General features: G+C 30.4%; 2 protein-coding genes across 10 annotated transcripts in view; both read right to left on the bottom strand.

Annotated features, from left to right (window-relative positions):
- The window catches only part of LOC122715216 (max-binding protein MNT-like), a 32,549-nt gene extending 12,253 nt beyond the window's left edge, over positions 1 to 20,296 (bottom strand). The window contains exons 1-5 of one of the 7 annotated variants that reach the window (XM_043937236.1): positions 20,199 to 20,229; positions 19,664 to 20,124; positions 17,478 to 17,810; positions 12,537 to 12,608; positions 2,472 to 2,871 (exon numbers count right to left, since the gene is read on the bottom strand). In XM_043937236.1, coding sequence (XP_043793171.1) covers positions 2,472 to 2,871; positions 12,537 to 12,608; positions 17,478 to 17,628 — 623 coding nt within the window. In that variant the 5' untranslated portion in view covers positions 17,629 to 17,810; positions 19,664 to 20,124; positions 20,199 to 20,229. Of the gene's footprint in view, positions 1 to 2,471; positions 2,872 to 9,814; positions 11,601 to 12,536; positions 12,609 to 12,880; positions 12,938 to 15,629; positions 15,691 to 17,477; positions 17,811 to 19,663 lie in introns of those variants that run through there. The other 6 variants (XM_043937227.1, XM_043937218.1, XM_043937247.1 and 3 more) reach the window with 6 other exon arrangements.
- A 2,034-nt stretch (positions 20,297 to 22,330) lies between these two features.
- LOC122715414 (phosphorylase b kinase gamma catalytic chain, skeletal muscle/heart isoform) lies at positions 22,331 to 27,234 on the bottom strand. 3 transcript variants are annotated; one of them, XM_043937589.1, is made up of 9 exons: positions 26,874 to 27,227; positions 26,043 to 26,209; positions 25,612 to 25,896; positions 25,349 to 25,439; positions 25,043 to 25,179; positions 24,179 to 24,276; positions 23,750 to 23,833; positions 22,821 to 22,979; positions 22,335 to 22,700 (listed from the first exon to the last, which is right to left on the bottom strand). In XM_043937589.1, exons 1-9 carry the CDS (start codon positions 26,963 to 26,965, stop codon positions 22,566 to 22,568), a joined length of 1,248 nt encoding a protein of 415 aa, XP_043793524.1. In that variant the 5' UTR covers positions 26,966 to 27,227; the 3' UTR covers positions 22,335 to 22,565. The 3 variants fall into 3 exon arrangements, with proteins under 3 accessions (XP_043793542.1, XP_043793533.1, XP_043793524.1); XM_043937607.1 differs by lacking the exon at positions 22,821 to 22,979 and having other exon boundaries at positions 22,331 to 22,700; positions 26,874 to 27,234; XM_043937598.1 differs by lacking the exon at positions 23,750 to 23,833 and having other exon boundaries at positions 22,333 to 22,700; positions 26,874 to 27,231.
- Between the last annotated feature and the right edge of the window lie 453 nt (positions 27,235 to 27,687).

Raw genomic sequence — 27,687 nt, 5'->3', positions numbered from 1 at the left:
AATAGATGAGAAGTAAAGTACAAATCCTCGCGCAACTGAAGTACACCGACTAAATCATTGAACTAAATCATCTTCGAAGTCATTCAAATCAGATTTTTAATCAAAAAGTGGCAGACAAATTACAATAATCTCTAGTACAAGCACGCACGGATGTGTAAGTAGTTAGCCGTACGCGATAATCGTGCCGATGTTAGTATTATATAAATATACGCGTCTCGGTCTCACGGTAACGCGACGTGCACGTGCCATTCACCCTGGACACGTGCACCGCGTGAATGGGTAGCGGAGACTCTTGCCTCGACGCTGATGCCTGTGCATCGAGAAAAGAGAGGACGAAGAAGAAGACGGAGAGGGAGAGCGCACGAAGCAACAGGCTGACATATCGGCAGGCAGAAGAAAGACGGAAAAACATCGAGGAGGAAGTAGAGACGGCGACATTGTGGACTGGGGAAACGTAAGTGGAAAGAAATGCCGAAAGAGAGCGACACGACGACAACAGAGAAAATAATGTCAATGCTGCTTGGTAAGGTCAGGCGAGTCAGTTGCGAGGGAGTGGGGGTAAAGGAGAGGGGAGAAGAGCTCGAGAAGAAATTTGTATAGCTAGAAATAATGATGAGTAACAAGGAGATAGAAATGATATTTGTTCGTTTATTTCTTTTTGTTTTACCAGTATCGACTGATATCGATCGTTAGTTGAGAGTCTATAGAAATGAAGTTCTTGAGAAGTACATATATGTATACAGTAGTGCTTCGTTAATTGATCGGAATTTCGCTATGCAAACACCAAATGTGTTTCCTTAATCAGCCATTGCTTCCAAGACAATATCTTAATTGAGTAGAGATATATTTGGATTCTCCTAGATAATTTATCGATATGCTGCTAATTAACGAAACAAGTATATAGAGGTATATATAAAGTATATATAGATATATATAATCCTAATTTAGCAAATAAAGTCACTATAAATAAATAAAATATTGACATGAACTTAAATTAAATTTTAAATTCAGTCCTGCTCAATCTAAATGATTATATAATGTATTTATTTAAAATTATTTTTTTCAATTGGTTGGATAGATGTTTATTTCGTTGTAAAAAAAAAAAAATGTTTCATTTTATTAATATTAATATAAATTATAGGTTATATAATATAGAGTTTTATTAATGTAAAATAACAAGAATATTTTTTAATATAATTTTCAAATTGAAAGATGAAGATCATTTTTTTTTTTTTTTTTTTTTTAATTTCTTAGGGCATAATACGTTTTTTTTAAATGTTTTATTATATGTATAAAAGATATAATAAATTTATTATTACTTGCACACATATATGTAGATCATTTGATGCAAATTTTCTATGACTTTTAATACGATATGATATAGCTGGATATAAGAGGCAGGGACAAAAAGGTAATTCATTTTATGAGTTGTTTAACTCGAATCAACTCTCATTCTCTAGAAAATGAAGTATTCTATGGATAATTATAATTGGATTTTAAGAAGTTTTTCCGTATACATCATTTACAATCGCAGCATAGTAACTTTGTTATTCTTAAACTTATTACGAGGCACTTTGAGACTAATTTGTTCAGTGATTCTATTCGCTAAATCAGTGAATAATCCCAAATTATTTCATTTCATTCCTATATTCCTTTGCATCATTTACTTATCTCCTTTCTATTCTTTATTATACCAATTAAATTTCAATCTACTTTTTTGAAATAATAAAAATCGAATTTTTTTTTATTTAATATATAACAGATAAAAAACAAATTGAAAAAATGAATTTTTCACTGAATTATATTTTATTATATTTATAGTAATCAATAAAAAAAAAATTTTTTTAAATAACAAAAAATACAAAAAAATTTTCACATAATATGACGATTTTCACACTGAACGATCATCTTAATTATGTATAAACTTAAACTAAACTATGCTAAATTTATTTTATAGTAACTGAAAATACACTGAGAGATTCAAAAATGCACACAAAAAAATATACATAAAAAAGCAGTCCTGCACATTATCCCAAATTGTATGAATTTAATATTTCAACCCTTTAAATTCTGACTGTATTTCATATCCACTTATGAATAATTTAAAAATACCAGAGAAAAATATTATTCTTTCAAGACGCTATAAAATGATATATTAGCGCCGAAATTTCATCAGTTGTACACCTGATGTCTTTTAATTCGAATACAAATAATTTTCGATCAATCACAATAAAATTGTACAATAAAAATCGCTTCTTAAAAAAAAAAAGAACGAATGAAACGAGTTCAAAGCTTAAAAGGTTGAGATCCAAATTACGCATTATCCTAGTGATTTATCCTATATATTATTTTACCTAATTATGACTTATTTATTCTATCGCATAAACGAGGCTACTTAAGCGACTACATCGAATCGATTACAAGAATGATGAGGAGAAAGCATGAATAAAAAATAATTCCAACATTCTTACCCATTTCGATGTTTCTTATTGTCGTGGCTCGGTTCAACGTCGACGACGAGATTGCCAGCATTCTGTTGCGCGTGATTCGAATTATGATTTTCCACGTAAGGATTATGAGTACTGTTGTGATTGTTGTGATGGTGATGATGATGGTGATGTTGCTGCTGCTGGTGTTGCTGCTGCTGCTGCTGCTGCTGCTGTTGTTGCAGTTGCTGCTGCTGCGCCGGTTGCTGCTGCTGTTGCTGGTGATGAGATAAATGGTGGTGCGACGCGGAGTGTAGGGCGGTCAGATGAGCCGAGTTCGCGCTCGCCGAGGGTGGCGTTACTCGCGTGCTTGAGATCACGGGGCTACCTCGGGAACTCGCCGTGTGATTTCCATTCGTCCTATTATTTTCCAACGGCTCCTCCTCTGGAAAAGAATAAAATCAACCTTTCCTCAAGATCGTTTGATTCTGAAATAAGAAACATCTTTCTTTGTTACCTGAGAAGATAAAAAAATAAAAAAATTATACATTATTAATATTATAATTATAAATTATACATATTATTTCCAATATTGTATTTATTATTACAAAATTCTATTTATTATTTACATTTATGTATGATGAAGTGGATAATAAAATTTTGCTCGCATAAATTGTGGAATTGTGTGAACGGATAGAAAATTTGAAAAAAATTGAAATGGCGAATAACGACTTGGAAAGGAAAAAAAACTCGATCAGGATTAAGAGATTAAGCTAAGTGTAAAAATAATTCTCGAAGTTTTCAAAGAAAGCATGGAATGATGGTGTCGCTTAAGGTATCTATAAATCATCCCAAAATGGTGGTTTAAATCATAGAGAGAAAGATTTCTTTCAGAAACACGAACAGTGCTGCAATGATGAGCACAGTTAGCGGTTCACCGCGAAGAAATTCTCAGGTAAATACCTTTTCGAAGGGACAAAAGATCTAACAGGGATAATTCCCGACCAGTTCTACCGATCAACTTTCATTCTGGATAGCATTCACGGAGGCACAGCAATTCCTCGCGTTCTAAGTTCTCTCTCCCCTTGCCCATTCTATTCTATACCCGAACCTGAATGACTACGTTTTACTCGCCTAAGATTAGCGGATACATTCTGGAGTGGCGATGGCTTCGATACGTGTTACCACGAACAACTGCCTCAATATTCTATCTTTATAATCTTAACATGGATAATATATGAGCTGTTTCGAAAGATTTTTGTCACTTAATGAGTATATATATACGCGACATTGTTAATAATTTTTTTTTTATAAATATAATAGCTGATAAAAGCTTCTAACTAATTTTATTATCATTAAAATTAACAGATTAAAAAGAATCCCTTTATTAAATGATAATACCAATGGACTGATAATTGATGAAAAAGAAAGGAAGCGTAAAATTGCGGTTCACGAACGATCGAAAGGTTTCGCTACAACGATCCTATAGGATCTCACAATTTTCGTGCTCGAAGGGCCGGCTCCATTCGTCGCGATGCTATAAATTAGCGCAGCACGTGTACGCACATGCAACTAACTCATTCATGTACCAAGAGACTTGGCAAAGGTTCGTCGCATAGCTCGACGCTTCCTAAATCTATTCCGGGCTTAAAGACGGCGTGTACGTACCACGAGAACAAGAAGCAAGAAAGCAACCACGATATACCTTGCACTCGGTGCACGCCTGCAACGCCGCCTTCGACGAATAACGTTAAAACGTGCCTTGAAACGCGACTACGCGATCTCTAAGAAACGAGAGTTTCTTGCCGCCACACTGGCTAGCGATAAAAATGATCTCTCTTTGATGCTTCCCCGTTCACAATAATATTTTGACGTTTCCTATTATTTATTATTATGCACCAATTTATTGATATTTAATTTCGTTTCTTTTTCGTTAAAATGATATTTTTTTTATTTGTCACAAAATATTTTTTAAGAAATCGAAATAATGATATATTCAAAAAAAAGATGTATGAAAAATTAAAGCGTTATTTATATTTGTAAAATTTGCATCATGACTTATGCAAAAAAATTGGCAATAATTTGCCCTTTCTAATATGTATATATGTATGATCTCCGATTAAAGTTCTAAAATTGTTTTTCTAATAAATTTCTCTATCTTCGTAAAAATATATACGAAATTATAATGTAAAGCATTGTTGCAATATGTTATTACCAATATTGAATATAATTTTGTGATTATACGTCGGCCTTTATCGAATGGCCTACTTCGCGTGATAAATTTCTGTAAACAGGGACAGGAAGTCTGGTCTTGCGTAAGAAGGTTGACGCAAGGTTCGACAGGTTAAATCTTTCCACCAAATTTTGCATTCTATCTTCACTCGTATCTGCCTTTATTTCAAACATTTATCTCTCTTATTTTTTTTTTTTTTTTTTTTTTTTGTTACAAGATAAAAGCAAATGTCTGTCTCTCGAATTTTATTCAGAAAGACCAAACTCAAACAAATTGTTCAAATAAAATCGTATTCAAAATTTTTAGAAAATTTACCAAATAACATTCCTTTCCTTTCACTTCGTGAAAAATTTTCCAAATTCTTACTACGTTTGCCAACAATTAAACGTAACAATAAATTATAATTATAAAATATTGGAATTAATTATTGCCAAGAGTTATTTAAATTATGAGTTATTAAATAATGAGATACAGAGCTCTCCTTTTTTATCCTGGAATCGCGTAAACTTTACATCGACTGAATCACCTAGTATAACTCGGAGAAGCTTGTTACTAAGGAGAACTATAAAAAGAAAACGGTAGTAAAAAAGTTTGTACTTGAAAAGAAGCTATTAAGAATATCTGAAGAATTTCGAATTTTCAAGTTACACGCGTAAAAATGGAGAAAGCCTTTTCCTTATCCATTAAACCGTTGACACATGTTTTATTAAATTAAATATTATTTATTCATCGTGTGGAAGTAAGAAAATTGCGTTTGTCGATCGTGGATTGAATTATTCAGCCAATGTGAGCCCTTACAATGCAAAAAGTTTCTTTTACGGTTGCTGAAAAGAAAGAATGTATTGATATATTCATACGCACGTGCTTTAAATTTCTCGATAAAATTATAAACATAATTTCAATCTTTAAATTGCAAATAAACTTTCAAGGAAACAATTTAAAATACAATTGTATATCGAAATTATTTTATAATGTTTGATAATATAGATAAATAGATTTAGTTTTATTTTAAAATACAATTATTATAATAAGAAAGAGAAATGATTTAAAATTTATTCTCAATAAATAATCATTATTCTGCCCTACAATATAGTCTCTCTTATATATGTATAATTTCAAAGGGAGAAATTTTCATAATTGAATAATAAATAAAATTTATAAAATTACATTTAAAATTCTAATTTATTTTATTTATGAAACAAATTCGCAAAGAAATCGGGAAAAAAGGAGAGGAAATATTCAAAAAAAGAAGAAACAATATAAAGAAATAAAGAAGACTTGAATCTATAATCGATATTTTCACAGATATTAAAACCACGAATGGCTCTCATTGAGCATATCTTCCAACAAAATCCTTTGGAAGAGAGGAACTGCAGGCTAAGATTAAAGACTATAGAGACAAGCCTGCCCGTCTAGACGGACGTTCGAATGGTAATTCCCCGCGATGAGCTAAAATGGTCAGAGACGAAAGAACGTGACTGTTCTTTTATCTGCGAAATCGGCATGAAATCAGCCTTTACGGTTCGAGGTCAAAGTAACTAGATGTAAATGTAAACACGCCTATTTACGTCCGACATCAAAAGTGAAGTCCACTTCACGTGATAATACGATGCGACGTTTCGACTGACGAAATCCTTCTGGATCGATTGAATATCCACGATTCGAGATTTGTTTCGAATCGAAAATGAGTAGAAAATTAATTTCTTCTATTTAAATAATAAAAATAAAAAAATAATTATATTTATATTTCAATAATTTCCAATTTTAATAATTTATAAATAATTAAGATTTTTCCCAATTATCGTTCCTTTTATAAATTTTATCGCGAATATTTCGATGTAAGTAGAATGAGATCTGATTGATCTCTCAAAATTTTCTTACAAAAGTAAACTTCCAAATCGATGGTTCACGGTCAGAATCAATCGTATTTAAAGTTTTAGCCAATCTATCCCTGCTAGCTCAATCAGTGGTCCTGCTGTAACGCGAGAACCCAACGTCCAGCTAAAGAATATTTATAGGCTGTGCGTGCGTAACCACTTTAAAGTCGAAGCATCCTCGATGCTCAAGAAAAAAAGACATGGCTCCTTTTAACGGTGTCTTTCGTTAAACGAAACCTTTTCTAACGGGAGCAGCTTCAATTGCGTTGCCAATAAAAAAAGTCACCTAGAATTATCTATCCTAATCGAATATTTTCGTAAAAGCTATAACAAAGTCCTTGATTATACAGGCTGTTAATTTAATGTTAATTTTTTTAATATAGAATCATTTTTTTCGTAGGATATTTTATATTATTATAGATCGAGAACGAGTAGCAAATTTTTGTTATTACATCAAACGAAAATTTTATTAAATCGCGTAAGCATAGATAAAAAAATTGAATATACGAAATTTTACAATCGTACGATTCACATAGATTACAAAAATAACTTAAAGATTTCGAAAAAATAGTTATAAACTAAGTTCAAAAATCACCAATCAAAAGTCGTTCTGGAAAAACACTAGTTTAATGTCACTAGCACCAAAAAATTATTATATTAAATTATATCTTTAATAAAATTATTATACTTAATTATTATATTTTTTCAACAGTTTTAACATATATATAGAAAGGTTATACTTTAAATTCAAATTTCTCAAACGATATTTAAAGATTCATTTTCATGAATACTATAAGAATTTCATAATATTTCATAATATTCTCTATCGTTGAATGACGTCGATAAAGAAGAACATCCCACTCTTCAATAGCCTACTTCTAGATCATATTCTACTAAAAATATTAATAATCGCGTACATATTATATCGATTGCATGCGTGTACAAATCAACGACATCGCGTAATGTAAACGTGTATATACAAACGGTCGTAATGATGTGATCGATAAAAAGTGCGATATATATTTCGTCATGAGTGGGTTTGCCCGTCGACCCGGTTGCTCGTCGCGCTCTTGCCGCCACCGTTGAAAACTGTAACCGCAGGGAATTGTTACGACTGCTAGTTGATGGTTAAGTGCAGTGTCACGGCCGCGATACGGCGTCGCGAGCGACCACGTGCCGGCGAGATAACGACTAGGAGTAAAGCGGACACCCGTGGGCAAGATGGAATAGGAAATCGGTGGTATCGCGAGGGGACCGGTAACGTACGGTGTGTGCCGAATGCACACGCGTATAATTGCCTTGATGTCACGCCAAACCGAGTCGGCTTTAAAATTAGAAGCACACCCGTGCACACCGTAGCAATTTTGCAAATCGAACGAGCGGATCGAATGTGCGAATTGAAATCGCGAACGGAAATCTTTTATCCTTTGTACTATGGAGTAACGTCGATTTTTTAAATAAATATTTTTTTAATTTTTCAAATTTTTTTTTTCAATCGAAATAATAATTATTCGTGTCGATGAAGATATAATAAATAATATGGAAGTTTAATAAATTTTGCTTTAATTTTTTTTAAATTTTATAAAATAAATTAAAATATCGAAAACTTTGATTTCAGTTAAATTGCAGGAAAAAAATATTTATAACAATACATATTTCATTTCTTTTTTTCCATTCATTAATAAATATAATATATATAAATGTAATATTGTGATATATTTATTGTGATATATGTAAAAAAAAACTTGTTTGATTATATATTAAAAAATTAGATTTTTATTGTATAATGTCTACGAGTTAATAGAAAAAAAAACAAATTGAAATAAAGTAAAAAAAATCAAAGCTAGTTCTTATAATAATTTCTATTCCATTAATTCCAAAACTAGTCACAAAAAAAGAAATTTGTAAATTATTACAAGCAAACGCGAAATATCAAATATATTAAATGGTACAAGACCACATGATACAAATCCACGATTGTCACGATTGTTAATGAGCTTCTTCTATCGCGTTCATTCATCCATAAACACGGAAACGTGATGCAAAAATCAAGTTCCTCTGTAACTAGCCAACACATGTTTAATTGCGTAAATCATGAGTTTCCCTTTCTGTTCATTATCTGCACGACATTCTCTAATTACAGGATATTTGCCCAAGTAATTGATCGATAAAAGACGTTTGAAACACGGTTATCGTCGGATCGAGGCTTTATCGCGTTTTCAATATTGAAGTAATATGGATGTAAACTGTTCGATCGTTCCTCATGAATCCAGATAATTAAATGAAAAATTGTCCTTTCGATAAAAAACAATCCAATAAAATAATATATAATAAAAAAATATAATAAAAATATAAAATGAATTAGAAACAATAATATTGAATTTTAACTCTCAAGTAATAATCTGAGAATATTGTTAGAAATGGATCATTATAAGATGGAATTCATAAAAATTAAATACAATTATTTGTGAAAATAAAAGATGAAATATATATTTCGTATAAGTAATTATAATTTATTAATTATAATTTTAATTTTCGACGAACGTCTGCTTGATTATTGTTACAATTCAACAAAATTTCTACAAACTCCATTCTCTGGATTAATTTCAAATTGCTAACTCAAACGCGGGAAACTTTTAGGACCGATCATAGTTCCTTTTTCATTTTAAGGTTATATTATTTTATCAAACAAATATCATTGTGTACAATTAAATTGAACTTCGTTTTGAAGCGCGAATAATTTTTTATTTTTTTTTTATTCTTCTAATAATATTCGATGAATGAAATCCAAAAATGTCAATTTTATGTTAAGAATCTATTTTAAGAATATATTTTTCTATTAGCTAATAGCATAACAACACTTTTTTTTTCTTATTATTTTTATTCAATTTAATATTTTGCAGAATAGATTTAACAATTATATCAAACGATAATTATACAACATCATATATAAATTAATATTGAATTATTCCATAATGTCCAATTTTTTGAAATATCACTTGATCAGTGACATATATTTTTCATTTTCTTATAAATAAAATCCATGTGATGACTACAGAATATTCTTCACATAATATTTTACTTACTGAACTATCTAACAGTATGTGTAAATTGATACTCTTCATACAATCATAATCATTCCGATACCACTCGTATCTAAGTAGATAATATATATTAATCTTTATACGAACGATATTTCATAAAAACTAAAAATCCGAGGCGTTCAAATCGAGATGAAAAACACACAGGAAAAAAATCATAGAAAAAGATTGGCTCACCGAGCAGATAATGTCGTATCCATTTTTTCTTAGGTGGAGGTGGCATCCAGCTGCGCACCGGCTCGTCGTTGACCACGTTGATTATACCGACGACCTGCGTCGGCATCGGACTATTCGCGTCTCTCAGGCCGTTTACATTGTTATTCGTCTCGTTACCAACGTCGATCGCACGCTGCGCTCCCGCAGCTTTAACAGTGTTCAAATTCATACGAGGTTGAACCGCCGCTGTGCCATCCGATACCAACAGAACTCCCATGTTCTTGACGATCACTCGCGATCACACACACGTTGCTCTCTGTCGTACGAACACGCGTCGAAAGAACGAAAAAAGAAGAAAAGGAAGAAAAAAAACGAGCACACGCTTGTACTAGCCGTTACAGATATACATATACTGACATATACACACACTCAATATTCTTTCTTTCTTTTTTCCAAGTCTCCTTTCTCAACACGTCTAAAGAACGATTTCTATATCCATTTGCTATTCTCTCCAGCAATCTTCTATTCTATAATCCCAGATTGTCGATGATATTTCATAAAACCCATGAATTTGCAATCAACAATGGCAAGATCGTGTTTCCTTCTATCGATATCTTCTCGTCTGCTTATAACCAAGAAACTAGATATCATGTGTGACGATCGAACGAGAAATACAGTATGGTGTAATTATAATGATAATTTTCCAATATAAAGGATTTGGGAACTTTCTTCGATAGGAACTTCAATCAGTATGCACACGATTACACGTCGTTGAGCTTCTCCTTAAGGGACACGCGTCTTCTTGTCGAAAAACTCAAAAAACGAAGCATCATTCGTGTGCACGAGGTAGATAAAGACGTCGTTGGCTGACGGTCGAATCGTTGTGGACGCATAGCCTTTCGATGACCGATAAAATTGTCGTCCAGGACACGTCGAACCAAGTGGTCCGTCGAAAAGAAGTGGAAACGACCGGGAATGCGAAGCGCGTGGAAAGGAGAGAGGGCTGCGTCACAGTTTCACACAGAGAGGGGAAACGGTTACGACAAGTGAACACGACGATGTCGCTGTTTATACCGGCAGGAAAAAATTAGAACTTTCGAAACACTCCCGATACTTTGTGCGTGGTGTTGCTTCTGACAAGTATTCTTGTGCATTCGATCTCGATATATTCAAAACTTGACATGCACAATTTCAATATGGAAATCCTTTTAAACGTTTTGAATATTCGCTTTATGAATTTTAAATATCATGAAATGAATATATTCTTCAATTCTATTGATCGATCATACGGATCTCAATATTTTCGAAGTAATATCGTGATAATAAAATAAATTTTGTGATTTATCTTCGAGAACAATTTTTCGAGATAACGTTTAAAAATTTATAAAATTATAGATCATATATAACACTATCCTAAATCGCAATGTGGTTCTTTCATTCGACAGATTCCCGACTTGTGTAATCGTAAATGATAATGCTGCGTCTTGAATATCGGTGTGCCTGCAACCTCGACCAGCGACCTTTTTGCGTATCTAACAGACGGTCTAACTTCTTGTATATATGACTTCACAAATCGAATCGATATTATACGAAGTATTCTTCAAGTGAAATAGAAAAAACTATAACATATCAATCGATGTGGAAATGTCGCGTTGTAGTCATCGAATAATTTTGTAAATCGATCATCGGTCGATAAGTAAGACGTATAAATGTATACTGATCGGACGAAATAATGATTGATCACTTGTACCGATCGGACGATTGCGTGGATAAATCGATAAACGAAGGAAACTCATAACCGCGTGAGTCGCGGGTGCCGACTGAAGTCTAAACGTAAGTGCCACCGCCTCCAACCTGAGGATGACGATCCCCTATTCCCTTACCCCACCTCGTCGACCCGTGCACGCCGCCAGTGGCGACGGCGGCAGCGATGCCGACCAATCTCCTCTCGGTCCTCCGCCACCGCTTTCCGTGACATCTCCGTTCGCACGAGAACTGCCTCCAGTCACCCGCGACACTCTGTCCTTGTCGCCCGAGGGCACGCTGTCTCGATCTATCTCCCTCTTTAATATATGTATATATTGTACTTACATCCCGTGACGTGTTGAAACTTGAAACGGTCGCCGCGAAGTCGCGTGTACATTTCGAAACGTAATCGGAGCGAAAGAAAATCGTTAGATCGACAAATTATACATTCGATGACTTAAAAAAAAGTTATAAATATAAAAAAAAATGAAGAGAGTTAACGACATTTTGATTGAATCATTTGACTTCGTAGCTTGTTCCAATACAAGCTCCTTTATCTCTGTTTAGTAACCGTCACCGTGTTTTTCCGTGTTCGTTGGCACCGCAAAGGTTTAAAGAACGACAGACACGGTGCCTCGTCACGTAGAGAAACTGGATCCTCGTCGATCGACAGGTTAGGAATTGAAGGCAACTGCGTGAAACTACTCGAACTCAGTGAATTATGCATGATCACCGTAACAGGAAGGACAATCGATTGGTTAATTAAAACGGTGTACGCGACTTATTTGTGCGCACCGTGTATATATGTACGATTCAAAGTAGCGCAAAAAAACGTTATATGTTTTGAATTTTATAAAAGTTAAAAATTAAATAAAATCTTCTCGACTACAAAAACATGCGACCGATTGCGCTAAATCATCGTACATTCGTATCATTTCATATTATTATTTTATGCAAAAAAACGTATGAAATTTAAAATTTTTTTATTGACACTTACCGTCGATAATAAGCATTTTTTCTTCGCAAAATAAATCATCTTGTTCTGTACGTTCCCTTTTTAATTTGGCACCTGAAAAATATAACGAAAAAAATTATTAATCTTTTAAAAGAGAAAAAAGTATTTTTATTGTAAAATTTTAAAATAAATTCTCCTAATAATTAAAATATATTAAAATATATAAATAAAATTTTTAGATATTTAAATGTATTTTATTTTTCAATATTACTTTCTTTCCTATTCTCTACACACAATATTATGATAAATGTAATAGCATACAACGAACAGAAAAATAGTAGCTACTAATGCAAAAGAAATAAATGCTATACGTCAGTCCGTTGTACCTTCATCGTGTTTCTATTCCTGATTCTTTCCTAGATTTTCTTAAACGGCATCTTGCCGCGGCATATGGACGGTTGAATCCACAGGTCGATAAGGTATGAAAAATTGAAAGAGGCGCGTCTCCACGTGCTACGACAGTAGGGACGGGCAAGGATATTCCCCTAGGTCGGCAGGGTGAGCGGTAACGATAAATTGAGTGGTGGGGAGAAATGAAAACGCCGGGGAGCACCGTCTTGCTTTATCTCTCTTCCTCCGTCTTTCACCGGGTCAGCCAAGACTCGGCAACGTCGCAATTGATCAGGACGCCACGCGGCCGGACACATATGGTGGGGGTTTGCCGGGGACAAAGCGCATGCGCATTCGTGCAACTCATTTGCCCGCGTGCTCGTTCGTCGACACAGTGCACTGCTGCGTTCTGCTCCGCTTTATCTGCCCTTATTTATCCGTTCTTCTAATCTAACCTACTTTGTTTTGCTCCAATATTTGATTCGTCGAATTAATGTCTTTGTCCCATTTGTGATATTTCCAGTGATGAATATGTGATTGCCAATTTTTTTAAAAACTATTTTCACATTTTTTATCTACTTTTCTATTTCACAATCCTCTCATATTTTCATCCTCTATTTTCTTTTTTCTATGGTGTATATTTTTATATATGGCTAATCTACGCATATTTGGTCAGTATGAGTCTCGACATGTAACTATCAATAGATTACGAGCACCTCTATAACAGTTTATAGAACAGCATACAATGCACATTGACTGATGCTGTGCGATAGGAGTGGTTAGCAATGGTGTAGTGGTCGATTACACACCTAGAATTCTGGAATAGTTAAGCAGTACCATATCAATCTTAATATTGATAAACTTTATATATATATATATATATGAAACAAGAATCTATATAATATTTATATATTGAAAATTTTAAAAAAATCATTAATCTTATTTTGTACTATTTTGTAAAATTAGAATTAAAAAACATATATATTAAAAAAAAGAAAAAATATCAAATAGATATTCAAAAAATCGAATTTAAATCAATTGCATGTAATAATAAAGAGAAATTAAATAATTCTATGTTCATGGATTATTTTAAAAAATTTATACTTTTAGCATAGTCAAATTACTAAATACAAATTCGATACAACATATACTATGAAGTTGTAAACCTGAATTGTAAAGCATCATTTAAGTACATGATAGACAGACTTAAATTATCGTTTAACGCGCATTGCCTGTTATATTACGCACCACCATACCAGTGAGCACGCGCAACGCGGTAACAGACCGGATGCGCGGAGATAGGGAGCGAATTACAATGTTTAAATCATCCATATTACGATTGAGTTCATGTGCAAGACCAATACTCGTTTTTCATTTTATAAATCACTTCTAATTTATAAAATTAAATTATTAACTTTTATAAATTTCAAACATAACTTTTCTAATAGAAAATAAATCTATTTTATTATTATATTTTTCAAATAAAATAATATTCATTTGAAAATTAATTATTTGATTCAAAAAAAAAAACATTTCATTTTACTGTACAATAAAGAAAAAATATTATAAAAAAACAACAAACATTTTATTAATAGATCATTTGTTCGCATATCTTTGCAAAAAATTTTATTTAAACTCATTTATCATTAAGTTATTCGATAACAAAAATTTTTGCTTGTGATGTCGCGTGAAAAAAAATAACACAGTAAGGATAAAACCGAGATTTATCGTCAAATGTACTTTTTCCCCATCTCCTGTCGCATTTCAACTGTGCGCATAGAGGCGTGACCGTGAAAACAAGGGATCGATCTTCCTATATGTATATTCACCTTCCTTTAAGGTTTCATCATGACCCACGGGAAAAATAGTCCAACGCAATAACATGTCATTATTACATATGCTTATATTTATATGTAAATTTTCTCTCTTTCTAATCTCATTATTCTTTAATAAAAACTTCTATTTCTATAAAATACTTGATATATAAAATAATTTTCAATTTTAAACATTCTACACAAATGAATTTTGCTTAAATCATCAGATAAAACTTATTCATATTTTATTCAATAACGATATATTAATAACCATTCTTTTCATGACACGTAAATTTAAATTGCATTTGCCAACTCACTTGACACATTCATTTGGATGTGCGTCGACGCGCACGAACGTATGAAACGAGAAGATCGATCTGACCTGTATCGCATGCATTTTTTTTATGCCTGCCTTCCTTCCTTCCGCGGGCATACAATGCATCTCGCGTGGCTACCTACGCGATCCCCCTCCGCGTTACACCCTACTCCCACCTTCGCCATCGATAGCCTGTGTCCACTGTGTACTCCTATATACTGTGTGCAGCAGCGTGCGCACCATCACTGCATGCTCGAGAATTGTTGTTGATCGTAACGAACCGCGTGATAAATCAGATGCGTGAGCGATAACGATGGAAAAAGCCACATAGGTATCGCGCAAGTGAGATGATTGAGAAAATATGATACCGACATATGAAACAGCAACCAAAGAAGAAAGAGAAAGATAGAGAGATAAATGGTGAAATTCTGAGTGAAGTGAAAAAGAGGGGAACGAATGCAGAGACGCAAAGATAAAAGTGGTAAGAAAAGAGAAAAGATGTTCGCTGGCAAACATAAACTGCCGTGCACGAGTAGGTGGCGCGCTCGTGAATGAAGCACAAAAGCTGTCGTAGTTTCTAGAGTCAGTGACCGGGGGTCTGACTCCCCACTATACCTTAGCGTATCCAGGTTCGTTCCTACCATCGTCACCGTAGCACCACGGTCACCATCGTTACCCCTCCAAAAGCGATATCGCGTATCCCCACTTCTCTAATCCACCATCACTTCCTATCTCTCTCTTCGCCAGTATAGCCTCATAGCATAACATTTCCAACGCGGTTCCCCACTACAGGTTAACATGTACCCTTCTCTACGTGCGCTCCCACCTAAACCTAACTTCCGCTACTCTTTGGTTGTGCCTCTTTGCCTTTATACGTGTCTAGTGGCCTCTCTGTACATACATATAGACGTGCGCGTTTCTGATGGCTGGTTCACGTTAGATCGACGACTAGAGGGGAAACCGATGCATACGGTCACTAAATCGCTCGCCTTCTCATCCCCTCCCTATTTTCTATCTCTTCCTTTACCTTCTCTTGACTTTTCAACCTTCTATCTCCTTGTAACTTGTAAACAGTTTGCCTGCTTGCTTGTCAATCGTGATACACTTTCACGCAATTGATATTAACACGAAAACCTTCGACTTTAACGTCCTCGCAAGATAACGTTTAATCAATATGCGATAAATCCGATATATGAGAAAAATGCGCACAAAATCGAACTTGAATTATGTATTGCATTCGTAAATTTCGAATTTCGATATCTTAAAAATTAGAAAAGTTTATACGAAAAATAATCTTGATTAGAAATCCGGATTTTTTTATTATAGTAAATTATACACAATCATACACACATTTGCTTCAATTTATTTCAGCAATAATTATATAACTTATAATCAACTATGTCAATTGATTCCGCGATCTTTTCACAAAACTTTATTGCGATGAATCATTTGACTTAACCAAATTTAATATAATCGTAGAAAAAGAGACCGATGGCATAGTAGCGTGCAGTCAGCGCGCGTTTCATGCCCGTCAAGAACTCTTTCGCGTGTGCTAAGACTCGCTTTACAGGATCGGCCGGTTGAGTCATTGACCTGGGAAAACGCGGGAATCAAAGGGATACGAGAATGGTATCCCTCGAGCGATCAACCGGACACTTTTGCGATTATTATCGCATCAACCAGCTACCTCTAACATATCTTCACTGTTCTTTAAAGCATCACTGCGCTCGTTATAAGAGAAAACATCAAATCTAAACATCAATCTATAGAAATAGATTGACTAAATTGATTAGAATGCAAGAGAAATTCGCGCATAGATTTTTGAAGTATTTTTTTACGGAACTTTCCACTGCGTGACGCATAAAAGGCCATCAACGTGTCTGAGAATCACTGTTGCGAGGGAAATCATACCTAATTTGGAGGCGGTGAACGCGTGGGTCATCGCGTGCTATTCGCATGTACAGTGCAGTGTTTCTCATTTCGTATGAAATTATTTTTCAATTATTTCTTTTTATCATAATAAAAGCATTGATAATCATTTTTTACAATATTATTGTGATAGTGCAATATATAAAAAGCATATGAATTTCTTTGATAATTTTTTTTTAAATTAGACACAAAGAAAATTCTGCTTCAAATTATGTGATTATTTATCATAATGATAAACTTATTGAATTCACAATTTATAAATTCTCTAAATTAATATTAAAAATGATCAAATTTTAAATGTATATGTATAACAAAATAAATGAATATTTTTAATCTTTCTCACAATTTATATATTTTGTTCAAATTTTGTTTTTTAATTAAAATTTATTCTTGAAAAAGCATAATTTTGGTAATATTATTTATATCAGATAAATATAAAGTTCATGGAAGATTTTGAGAACGCAACTCGGTGCGTTAAGCTATTCTACATATTCATATGTGAACGGTCGCCGAAAAGTGGCGCGTGGTACTCACCACGTGGCTCGTTGGAATTGTGATGGTTGGAGTGGGGAGCTACAGCAAGCGGATGATCGGAGGAGGAGGAAGAGCTGCTTGCGAGGCGCTCCCTCTTTTTCTCTTGCTGCTCGACGAACCGCGCTGCTTCCAGCAACGTTTCCAGGCTCATCCTGACGTTGCCGGTTCGCTCCACGACGAGCTCTGTTTCTCTTTAAGATCCTTCGGGAGATTGAGACTCTGTGATCGGACCGTCGATTCTCGTCGCCGGCTGCCGAGGACGAAGAAGTCGAGAGCCCGTTCTCGTGTCTCAACTCTCCTCTTTTTCTGCTGCTGCCAGCCGCGGGTGGCAATCTACGCACAAAAAGAAAAACGAATGATCTTATAAAATGCTGAAAATGCACCAGACTACAGTGACATTATAAAGGAAAGAATAGGGGAACATAGTAACCAATCAAATCTTAATTTGTCGATCTTAGAATAATAGAGGAAAGATCACAATAATATAAATATTCGCATTCATCATTTTTATTCGGTAATTAGTACAATACATCGAGAAAAGAAAAGAAAAAAACCATTAATTAGACATTGTAAGATTAATCAACGTCAAGAAAAGTGCAAACCAATATTACAATAAAAAAATCACATATGTCACCTTTTCATTTATTTTGTAAATAAACAGCTTCAAATTATTTAATTACATGATTATTTATTTTTGATTATTTAATATGTAAAATTATGTAGTTCGACAATATTATTAACTTATTCGAATGGAGTTACAGACAGAACGGACACGACCGGTGTCTGAGTACACGTCACGTGACGTACGCGTGACGTAACGCAGTCGCGCGGGAAGCTTTATCCCCTCCTACGTACCGTCTTCGTAATACTACACAGAGGAAATGCGCAAGCGCAATGCGCGCTTTCCTGGAGCGCAGAGCATTAGCACGCATCTTGAGTTCCGATCACTGGAAACAATCTAACAGTCTCAAAAAAAAAAAAAAAAAAAAAAAAATAAAGTATAGAAATGCTAAATATCATGTATCTCATTATTTATCATTTGAAAAAAAAATCGTAAATATAAATATATAAAAATTTTTTATTTTTCAAAAATATCAAATAAATGATATAGTAAATACAAAAAAAAGAAAAATTTTAACTACATATTTTGAATATATTATAATAATATAAAATTTCTATATCAAAATTTGAAAATTAATCAATATAAATAATTGATAAATTGTAATATTTATGCATTTTTAGTGCTATTTATCATAAATGCTAATTAAAAAGATAAATATTAATGAAATAAATTAGAAATCTTATAAATATATAGGCTTATAAATTATTAAAAAATATTGTAAAAAACTTCAAAATATTATTAAATTGAAATAATAACTATGTGTTATTTTACATTTTTGCAATGTTTCAACAATATTGCAATATTGACTGATACTAAAATTATATTAATTTTCAATAATAATAAAAATGAGAAATATATTTGTTTCAGAAAGTGCTTCATAATTTGACAAGTTACATTAGTCTGATTGTTCTTGTCAAATATATAGCATCGAAAGCAGAAACGAGAGTCATTACGTGGCGTTGATACGCGCAAGAACGAGATTCGCGAATACGAATACAGTATATAGATATGTTGGCTGCGCAGTCTGAGAAATCAGTGAACGAAGAAAAAAGATTCACGAGACAGAGGCGGGAAAGGCGAAATAGAGAAACGAGGTTCTGTCGCTGATTTGAAAAGTAGATATATCCCGGGCAGTATAATCGCGAAAGCGTACCATGATCACAAATGGACACAATTGCATTATATAATAGATATAATCATACAAAAATAGAAAAAAAGAGCGATGCACTGTATCAAGTTGATAAAAGAGAGGCTGTCTGGAAGAGTATGAAAAGTCAAGAAGCGTGCAGTATACCAAACGAGCTCCTTAAACTGACAAAGCGACACACACGTTAGACGGGCGACGCACGCATCGTTGGCCAATAGGAGTTTGCGATAATGTGACGTCATGAGTTGAAGTACCGTGCGATTGGCTAGGTCTATTATGGCACGGAAAACACGCCACGCAACTACCTATACACATGTTAATTAAATAGGCGATAGTTCTGACGAGATAATGTTCCGTAGAGACTTTTAAACGGGCGTGGTAACGCCAGAAACGCATGGAAAGTAATCAGAAACTTACAGGTATGCCACGACTGTATTCCGGTCACAATGGAAACACGCTGGAACCCACTTTCACGGTAGAAATCAATTTCTTGCAAGAATTTTTGCGATATTATTGCTGTCAAACATGCGACACATGCGGAAAATCACGAGGCACTCGTAAATTTTTTAACAGCGGACGATCTCACAACGTTTTATAATATACGACGGTTATAACCTGATCGATCTAGCGCGTGGCAGAAACATTTTACAAGTGCTAACCACTGCGCATCAACAGCCATGCTTGCTTGGCCACGATTCACGTGTCTGGGGTCCGAGGTATAGACCAATCAAAGCGCGGTTCATGACGTCACCTGGCTGTATCGACCAATGAACGCAGCCCATGTGACGCAGCACTCCGCTGGGCGTGTAAGAGAAGTGTCGAGCTGCTGTATATTGCTCGTTAGTTGGTGCACTTTTTTCGCAATTTTCTCAAGTTTTCTTCAATACCATTGTGAAGAAGGTATTAAATTGAGATCTTGGAGTCAGCCGATATCTTTTACGTGCAGGCTTACCTTCCGGTGGACGCCAGAACGGACGAATATCGCGACAATCGTACACAGCACACCCGACACCCGGCTCGCCCGGGCAAACACTCACTCCGATCTCGGCGGCGTCACCCTCTGCCACCTTTTGTCACGTTCCTTCTCTGTCACATGGATCGGACCTCTACACTGTTGCCACTTCTATTATATAGAAGCATACAGTTCATTGTTTACTTTTGCGCGCGCGCCAAAATTATATCCTGTCACTTTTTCGAAAACTAATTCTGTTAATTTTCTTAAGTTTGTATAAAATATAAATTTTAATATTTTTTTTAAGATTTTTATAATAAAAAATCGTCTTATTATTTTTCTAAATATTATATAAACTAATAAAAATTTGCATATATTTAAATGATTTAAATCTAATACATTCAATGATTAATCACAGTTTAAAATTATGTATATAAATTGTTTTTATTATTTACTATGTTACACTACAATCGCAAAATTTTTTTCTTAAAAATATTCAATTTTCGATATTTTAAAATATATTATATGTTTAATGTTATTTAATGAAAAAAAGCTTCGTATTTAACTTGTATATATATATATATATATTTACTAAATTTTAGTAATTTTAGTAAAAAAATGTGAATAAACAAAAATATTAAACATTATATAATCAATAGTTAAAATTATAATTCATTCTTATTTTAAAAAGAAATATATATATATATATAGTATTTGTAAAAACTATAAAAATATACTTCTGTACTTAAATACAAAAATATAAAATTTAGATTTATTAAATAATGAGGATTATTTTTTAATAGAGAGGAGAATAAAATATAAAATATTAGATATTATTAAAAATATTTTACTTTTTATATACATTTTGCATAATATATATATACTATATAGTAATAATATATGATATAATTATAATATAGTATATATATATATATATAGTAGTATATGATATAATTTCAAAAATTTTTGACATGTATTTTTAATTTATTTGTAATTGTTGAAATGACAAAATTTAATTTACTGCAATCTAATCCTAATTAATAAAATATAATTTCACTTTTTTCCCCACACATATGAAAAATTAACTTTTTTTTTTTTATAATTTATAATTTAAAAACAAATTCAACAGTACAAAATATATATATATATATATATGTATATAATAATTCTAATATATATATAATATATATATATATGACTAGAATTTGCACAAAATATTATACACTATATAATTTACATACAGATCTTTGTAAATAATATTATTATGAGATACACTTCACTTACAAATGTGAAGAAATTTATAATAATATATATTATATATTTTTTAATGATTTTTCTAAATTTTTTACTGTATATATATTCTTGATTAATTTGGACAATTTTTTTTCTTTCATAATATAGATTCAGAAATATTATTTTGTACTATAATTATTTAAAATTATGTTCAATTTTTATTAAAATGTATTAAATATTTAAATATCAAGAATATATTACAGTTGAAATGTTAGTACAAATTTAATATTGTTGATTATTAAATACATTTAATAAAAACGTACAAACATAAAAAATAGAGTCATGGAACAGAATATGTTGTATTATGTTTATACGTATCAGCACCGTTATTTATATTCAACATACAATTTGTAAGTCTTTTTTTTTTTTTTTTTAGCACGTATAATAGTTTATTTTAATCTATTTTATATTTGAATATAAATTATTTTATATTCATATATTATTTTTTGTGAAAAAATAAGAATACTGTAAAGAAAATATTACAGATTTAAAACAGAAAATTCAAAATACAGTTTTACAATTTTTAACATAATACTTTTTTTAGACATAAAATACACAAAATATACACACTAATAGTGTAATATTAATAATTTTCAATATCACTAAAAGAATTATTCTTCATTATTCTTCATTCATCATTTTTTTAATTATATTACATATAATTTATACTTATTGAGCATAATTAATATTATTTTAAGAATAATAAATAATAATAAATGAAAGATACTAAAAAGAAATAATTGATTAATTTAAATCTATTTTCAACAAAAAAATCATCAAAGAGCAATCAAAAATTAAACAATCCAATAATGTTTTTAGAACACTTAAAATAATTAATACATTATATTGCTTACTTTATGATACTGCAAAAATAAAAGACTACAAATACTTTATTGTTACTATAAAAATTGTTTAAACAATTACTTATATTGCAATCAAAGTCAAGAAAAAGCTTTATACATGTTTTACCTTTATGTGTAAGTTATTTATTTATATTTTTTTTTCTTAGATACTGTAAATGTTATCTAAATAAGAAATAACAATTTTAACTAGATTGCTGTATTAAAGCATTAGTTATCTGCTCAAATTACTAACATAAAGATGTTTAAGTTCTGTCTTTGGTGTATTTTCAAAAAGAGCAGCTCGATTTTGTCCTTCTCCTTTTTTTACCCAATGACCATAAACTCTGAATGCACAACCATCAATAACCTACAACAAAAATGATTTTATTATTATATAATCAATCTATATAACAAATCGAAAAATACAATTAAATAAAAAACAAAATATATATTAAAAAGATAGTATTTTTAAGCAGAAATATAATACCTTTCGTAAAATTTTGATTCTATAAGGATCAGTGCATGCTACTTGAGTTGAAAGAGGTTCAGGTGTATTGTGAAGTCGTTTAATGCGAACAACTGCACGTACACAAATTATAGCTAACTGGAATCTTTTTCTTGCATTAAACGACTTTGCCTTTAATTCCTGTACAGAATATAAAGAAAAATAAAAAATCTAAAAATTTTAGGAATTTAAACATAATTAAATATTTTTATATTATTCGATGTAACAAGAATTATTAAACATATTTGATTATTATTAAACATAGCAATGAATAAATGTTAAATGATGTATGTACAATTACATTTAGTGGAAACAAAATATTACACATAATCATAAAATATACAAAAACAACATAATATATGGTTAAAAAAATTGTTATATAAATTAATATCATTTTTTTTTACATGTTCGAAAATGTAATGATTTTTATAAAATTTTTACAAAGATATAAACAATGAGAAAGCTAATATATGTACATATAAAGCTTTAAATATTGAATTTTTCAATAATTTTTCAACATATATAAATATTGAAATAATGCTTTTTTATTAATATTTTATTTGCATATTTCATTATTAATTGAATTAATTAATTTTAATTTAATACTATTAATTGACATTTTTATATTTATATTATGCTTTATCTGAAATATAATGATCAAGTTATGCATATTTATAACTGATATGAACAAATGTATTGCTCCTTAAATAAAAAGAAAATTTTTAATGAAATAATATATTTTATAAATAAAAATAAAAATACAAAAAAAATAAATAGAGATATTATATTGATTAATTTGAAATATTAATAGAAATTAAAATGTTAATTGTTATATGCATATATTACATGAAAATTAAGATCAAAAAAACTCACATTTAAAGACAAACAAAATAAAAACAAAAATAAATTACCAAAGCTAACTGAGATATCCTACTTAGACGCCGCGAATTAGATGATAGCGAACGTTTTAAAGGAGCGATGTCTTGATCCCATAGCTGTAATTCCAATAATTTTTTATCATGATATTATGATATCTTTAATTTTATTTTAAAGGAAATTATTTTTAAATTAATTATATATATAAAATTTATTAAATTAATATCAAACAGATTTAATAATGTTTAATATTTTATAAAAGCATTAAGTTTTTGAATATTTTGAATATAGATAGTTGAACATATAAAGCAAACAAATAAAAACATAAAAATATGAATATAATATATTTATTTTAAATGCATAAAATAATAGATATCTTTAAAAAATATTACATATTATATTAAATTTTTATATGACAATAACATTATGTTTGCATTGTAAATATGCTATACTAAGATACATACCACTGTATGAAAAAATGAATGTTCCAATGCTTCTTTGATACTAATTCTCTTCTTGGGATCAACAACTAATAATTTTCTTATCAAATCTTTGGGGGCCTCTGAAAATATAATAGTAATTTGACTATTATATAAATTTATGAACATTAAAAAATATATTATAAAATAAGATATCTGGCAATATACAAAAAAAACATACATGTAATTGCACCCTATTCATTTATGAAAAAAATGTGCATCATGTTCAAAGATTTGTTAGTAACAACTCTTACCTTTAATATATTTTCCAAATATGAAGCAGCTCACATCAAGATGATATAACTTTTATAGGTGATTATTCAAGGTGATAATACTTTTCTGATATTACCATGGATTTTAATTCATGCTTGTGCATCATTACAATTCAATGACAAAAACTTCCACCTAAAATTTTGTCTGTGTCTTGCACAGATTTGAAAATTTTGCAAAATTTTAACTATTGTATAACACTGTACTAGCTTTGACTTTTTAAAAAGACTATTTATTTGTGTATAATAATAATAATTGATTTTGATTGTTAATAAAACAAAAGAAAAATGAATATATAATTCAAAGAATTTCATGTAAATATATATGCATTTTTACTACTAAAACTGAGCAATATCATTTCCATATGTTTTTAAATTCTTATTGTGTGATTAATAATATATAATAGTATATAAGTGTATTTATCAATTACAATAAAATTGAAATAAAATTCCCTGAAAATGATGCATACATATACATGCATTATGTTAATTAAGCATAAATTTACTCCACATGCCATATGAAACATAAATTATTTTTTTTTTTTAAAGAAATTATATTTTAATAAGCAATAATAAATACCTGTTATGTCTGCCCATTCAGGAGATGTAAATGAATATTTTCCTTCCATAATATTTCTAAGCATAATCATCTGTTTTCTATGCCAGAAAGGAGGACAACCAACTAATAAAGTAAACATAATTACTCCACAGGCCCATCTAAAAAATACCAATATTAATTTCTATCTTTAATAAAATAATTTTTTATTATTTAATTTTATTTATTTAAAAAATAAAAATTTTAATTTTTTTGTTTTCATTATATTTGTTTAAAAAATAAAAATTTTAATTTTTTTATTTTCATCATACATATATTTTAAATACTTACATATCAACTTCATGACCATAACCTTCTGCATTTTCAAACATATTACATTTAAGTACTTCTGGTGCTAAATATCCAGGAGTACCGCAAAGATCTAAAAAATTATAGTAAAATTAATAGTAAATTTCTTCTTAATAATTAAATAATTAATTAATAAAAATTATTTTAATTAAATAATTAATAAAAAATAATTAAATAATTAATTAATAAAAATAATTAAATAATTAATTAATAAAAAATTGGAATTTTATATAATTATTACATACCATATAATTTATCTCCAGTTTTTAATAATCTAGCAAATCCAAAATCAGTTATTTTTACATTTAAATTATCATCAAGTAATATATTTTCTGGTTTTAAATCTCTATGAACTATCCCCTGATTATGTACATGCTGAACACCTTCAAAGACTTGTCTCATAATATAACGTGTCTTTTTCTCAGAGAGAGTAACAACAGATGTGAGGTAGTCAAATAGTTCACCATTTTTACAAATTTCAAAAATTAAAAATATGAATGTACTAGATTCAAAGACATCATGTAATTCAACTAAAAAATAAATACAAATAATTTTAAAAAAAATTTGTGTATTGTGAAAAATAAATTTTTTACAAAGAAAATATAATGCAAAAAAATAATTTCATTTTATTTTAATTTATAATTAATGTTTTTTATTAATATATTAATAAACTTACTAATATAAGGATGACCCGCTACTCTACGAAGAATTTGTACTTCCTGTAATGTGGCATCCTTCATAGTATGTCCATCTTCATTTTCATTACTAATATCTATGATTTTAGCTGCATATTCTATACCTGTTTCTTTTTCTATACATCTTCTTACAGTGGAAGATATTCCTCTGTAAATATTAATATATTATTTAATTTATAATATTTATTTATAATAAATAAAAAAAACTAATTTTTTAAATTAAATTTTAAAATTAAATTTTTTTATTAATATTAAAGATTTTAAGTAAAGAATATTTAAAAAATGATAAAATATATGTAATTCTTTGTTATAATTATTATATATATTAATATAATATATATATATATTATATATATTATATATATAATATATTAATTTTTTAAAACAATATAATTATGATATATATGTTATAATTATGATTTTATAATAATAATTTTTTAAAACAAAATAATGAAAACTAAATTTGATAGAAATAAACATTTTATTTTCATATAATATTTCAAAATATTATGCTCTGTCCTATTGTACCAAATTATTATTTCGAAATTTTTTCGAAATATATTTTATCAATATAAACTATATAAACTATCGTAGTTATCGTAGTTGAATGGAACGTATTTAATTTCATCAAATTATATAATTGTATAGGTTAATTTGTTATTATTCAGAAGTTACTAATTTCTTCATTTATTTATTGTCATGCAATGTATCAATTTAATAATATAAACATATTTATCATATATGCGTATTTATTAAATAAATAAAAATATTATATTATATATCTTTTTTATATAAAATATCATATGACGAACCTTCCAAGGATTTCTTTGGGTTCGTATTTTGCATAAAATCCCTTAGCAGCATCCTTGTCTGGTAAGAGGTCGTCTCCTTCGTCTTTTGCCATTTTACGCGCAATATTTCTTTCATATATGTAAATCACATTAATAGCCACCGAATAAATAGCACATGTTCCTTTAATTTGAAAGGAACAAGTTCAAACGAATAGTTCTCCTATCCGATGCAATTGTCATATTACGTATCTATTCCAAAATGTCGCGATGAATACCCGCTACATTCTAAAAAAACGTTAACAAAGATATCACTGATCACCGTACACCGATAATGGCTACGATAGATCCTTGACCAGACGAAGAAAACATGAACACATAAGCACTATGAAAGGAACAATGGCGATAGCCAATATAAAGCAACGAATGAAGAGGGCTCTGATGATGCAATGAAGAAAATACTTGATTTGCTGAACATGAAAGGAAAAACAGAAAGCAATCTATAATCGACCTAAAATTGTCTCAAAGGTGTGCATATAATGTATATTGCATTCATCTATATTTTACGATGAACACGTAAGTTACATCATGTGCCTTTAGCAATTCACTATTTTAAAATTGTACAACTGTTTCGATTGCGATATCTACAATGCTACAAATATTTTTTTAAATATAATCTTAACCTTATATTCGCATTAATTAATTTCTGACGCGAATTTATTCGTATATCATTGTATACAATAATATGTAAGAATGATAGAAGGTAAATAAAAATAATTATTTCAAGTTCATATATTCTCATATAAAAATAATATTGTAAGGAATAAAGGAATGGTTC

Source organism: Apis laboriosa, unplaced genomic scaffold, assembly GCF_014066325.1.
Source record: "Apis laboriosa isolate Shangri-la unplaced genomic scaffold, ASM1406632v1 scaffold112_cov148, whole genome shotgun sequence".
In the NCBI taxonomy this organism is placed as follows: domain Eukaryota; kingdom Metazoa; phylum Arthropoda; class Insecta; order Hymenoptera; family Apidae; genus Apis; species Apis laboriosa.
This window is presented reverse-complemented; position numbering and strand designations above follow the sequence as displayed.

Excerpts from the sequence above, each read along its gene's own strand:
- LOC122715414 (XM_043937589.1), bottom strand. The coding sequence starts at position 26,965 with ATGGCAAAAGACGAAGGAGACGACCTCTTACCAGACAAGGATGCTGCT. Across the intron at positions 25,180-25,348 it reads TATGGTCATGAAGTTGATAT|ATGGGCCTGTGGAGTAATTA; the intron begins GTAAGTATTTAA and ends GGTATTTTTTAG. Across the intron at positions 23,834-24,178 it reads ATTCATTTTTTCATACAGTG|CTATGGGATCAAGACATCGC; the intron begins GTATGTATCTTA and ends TTGGAATTACAG.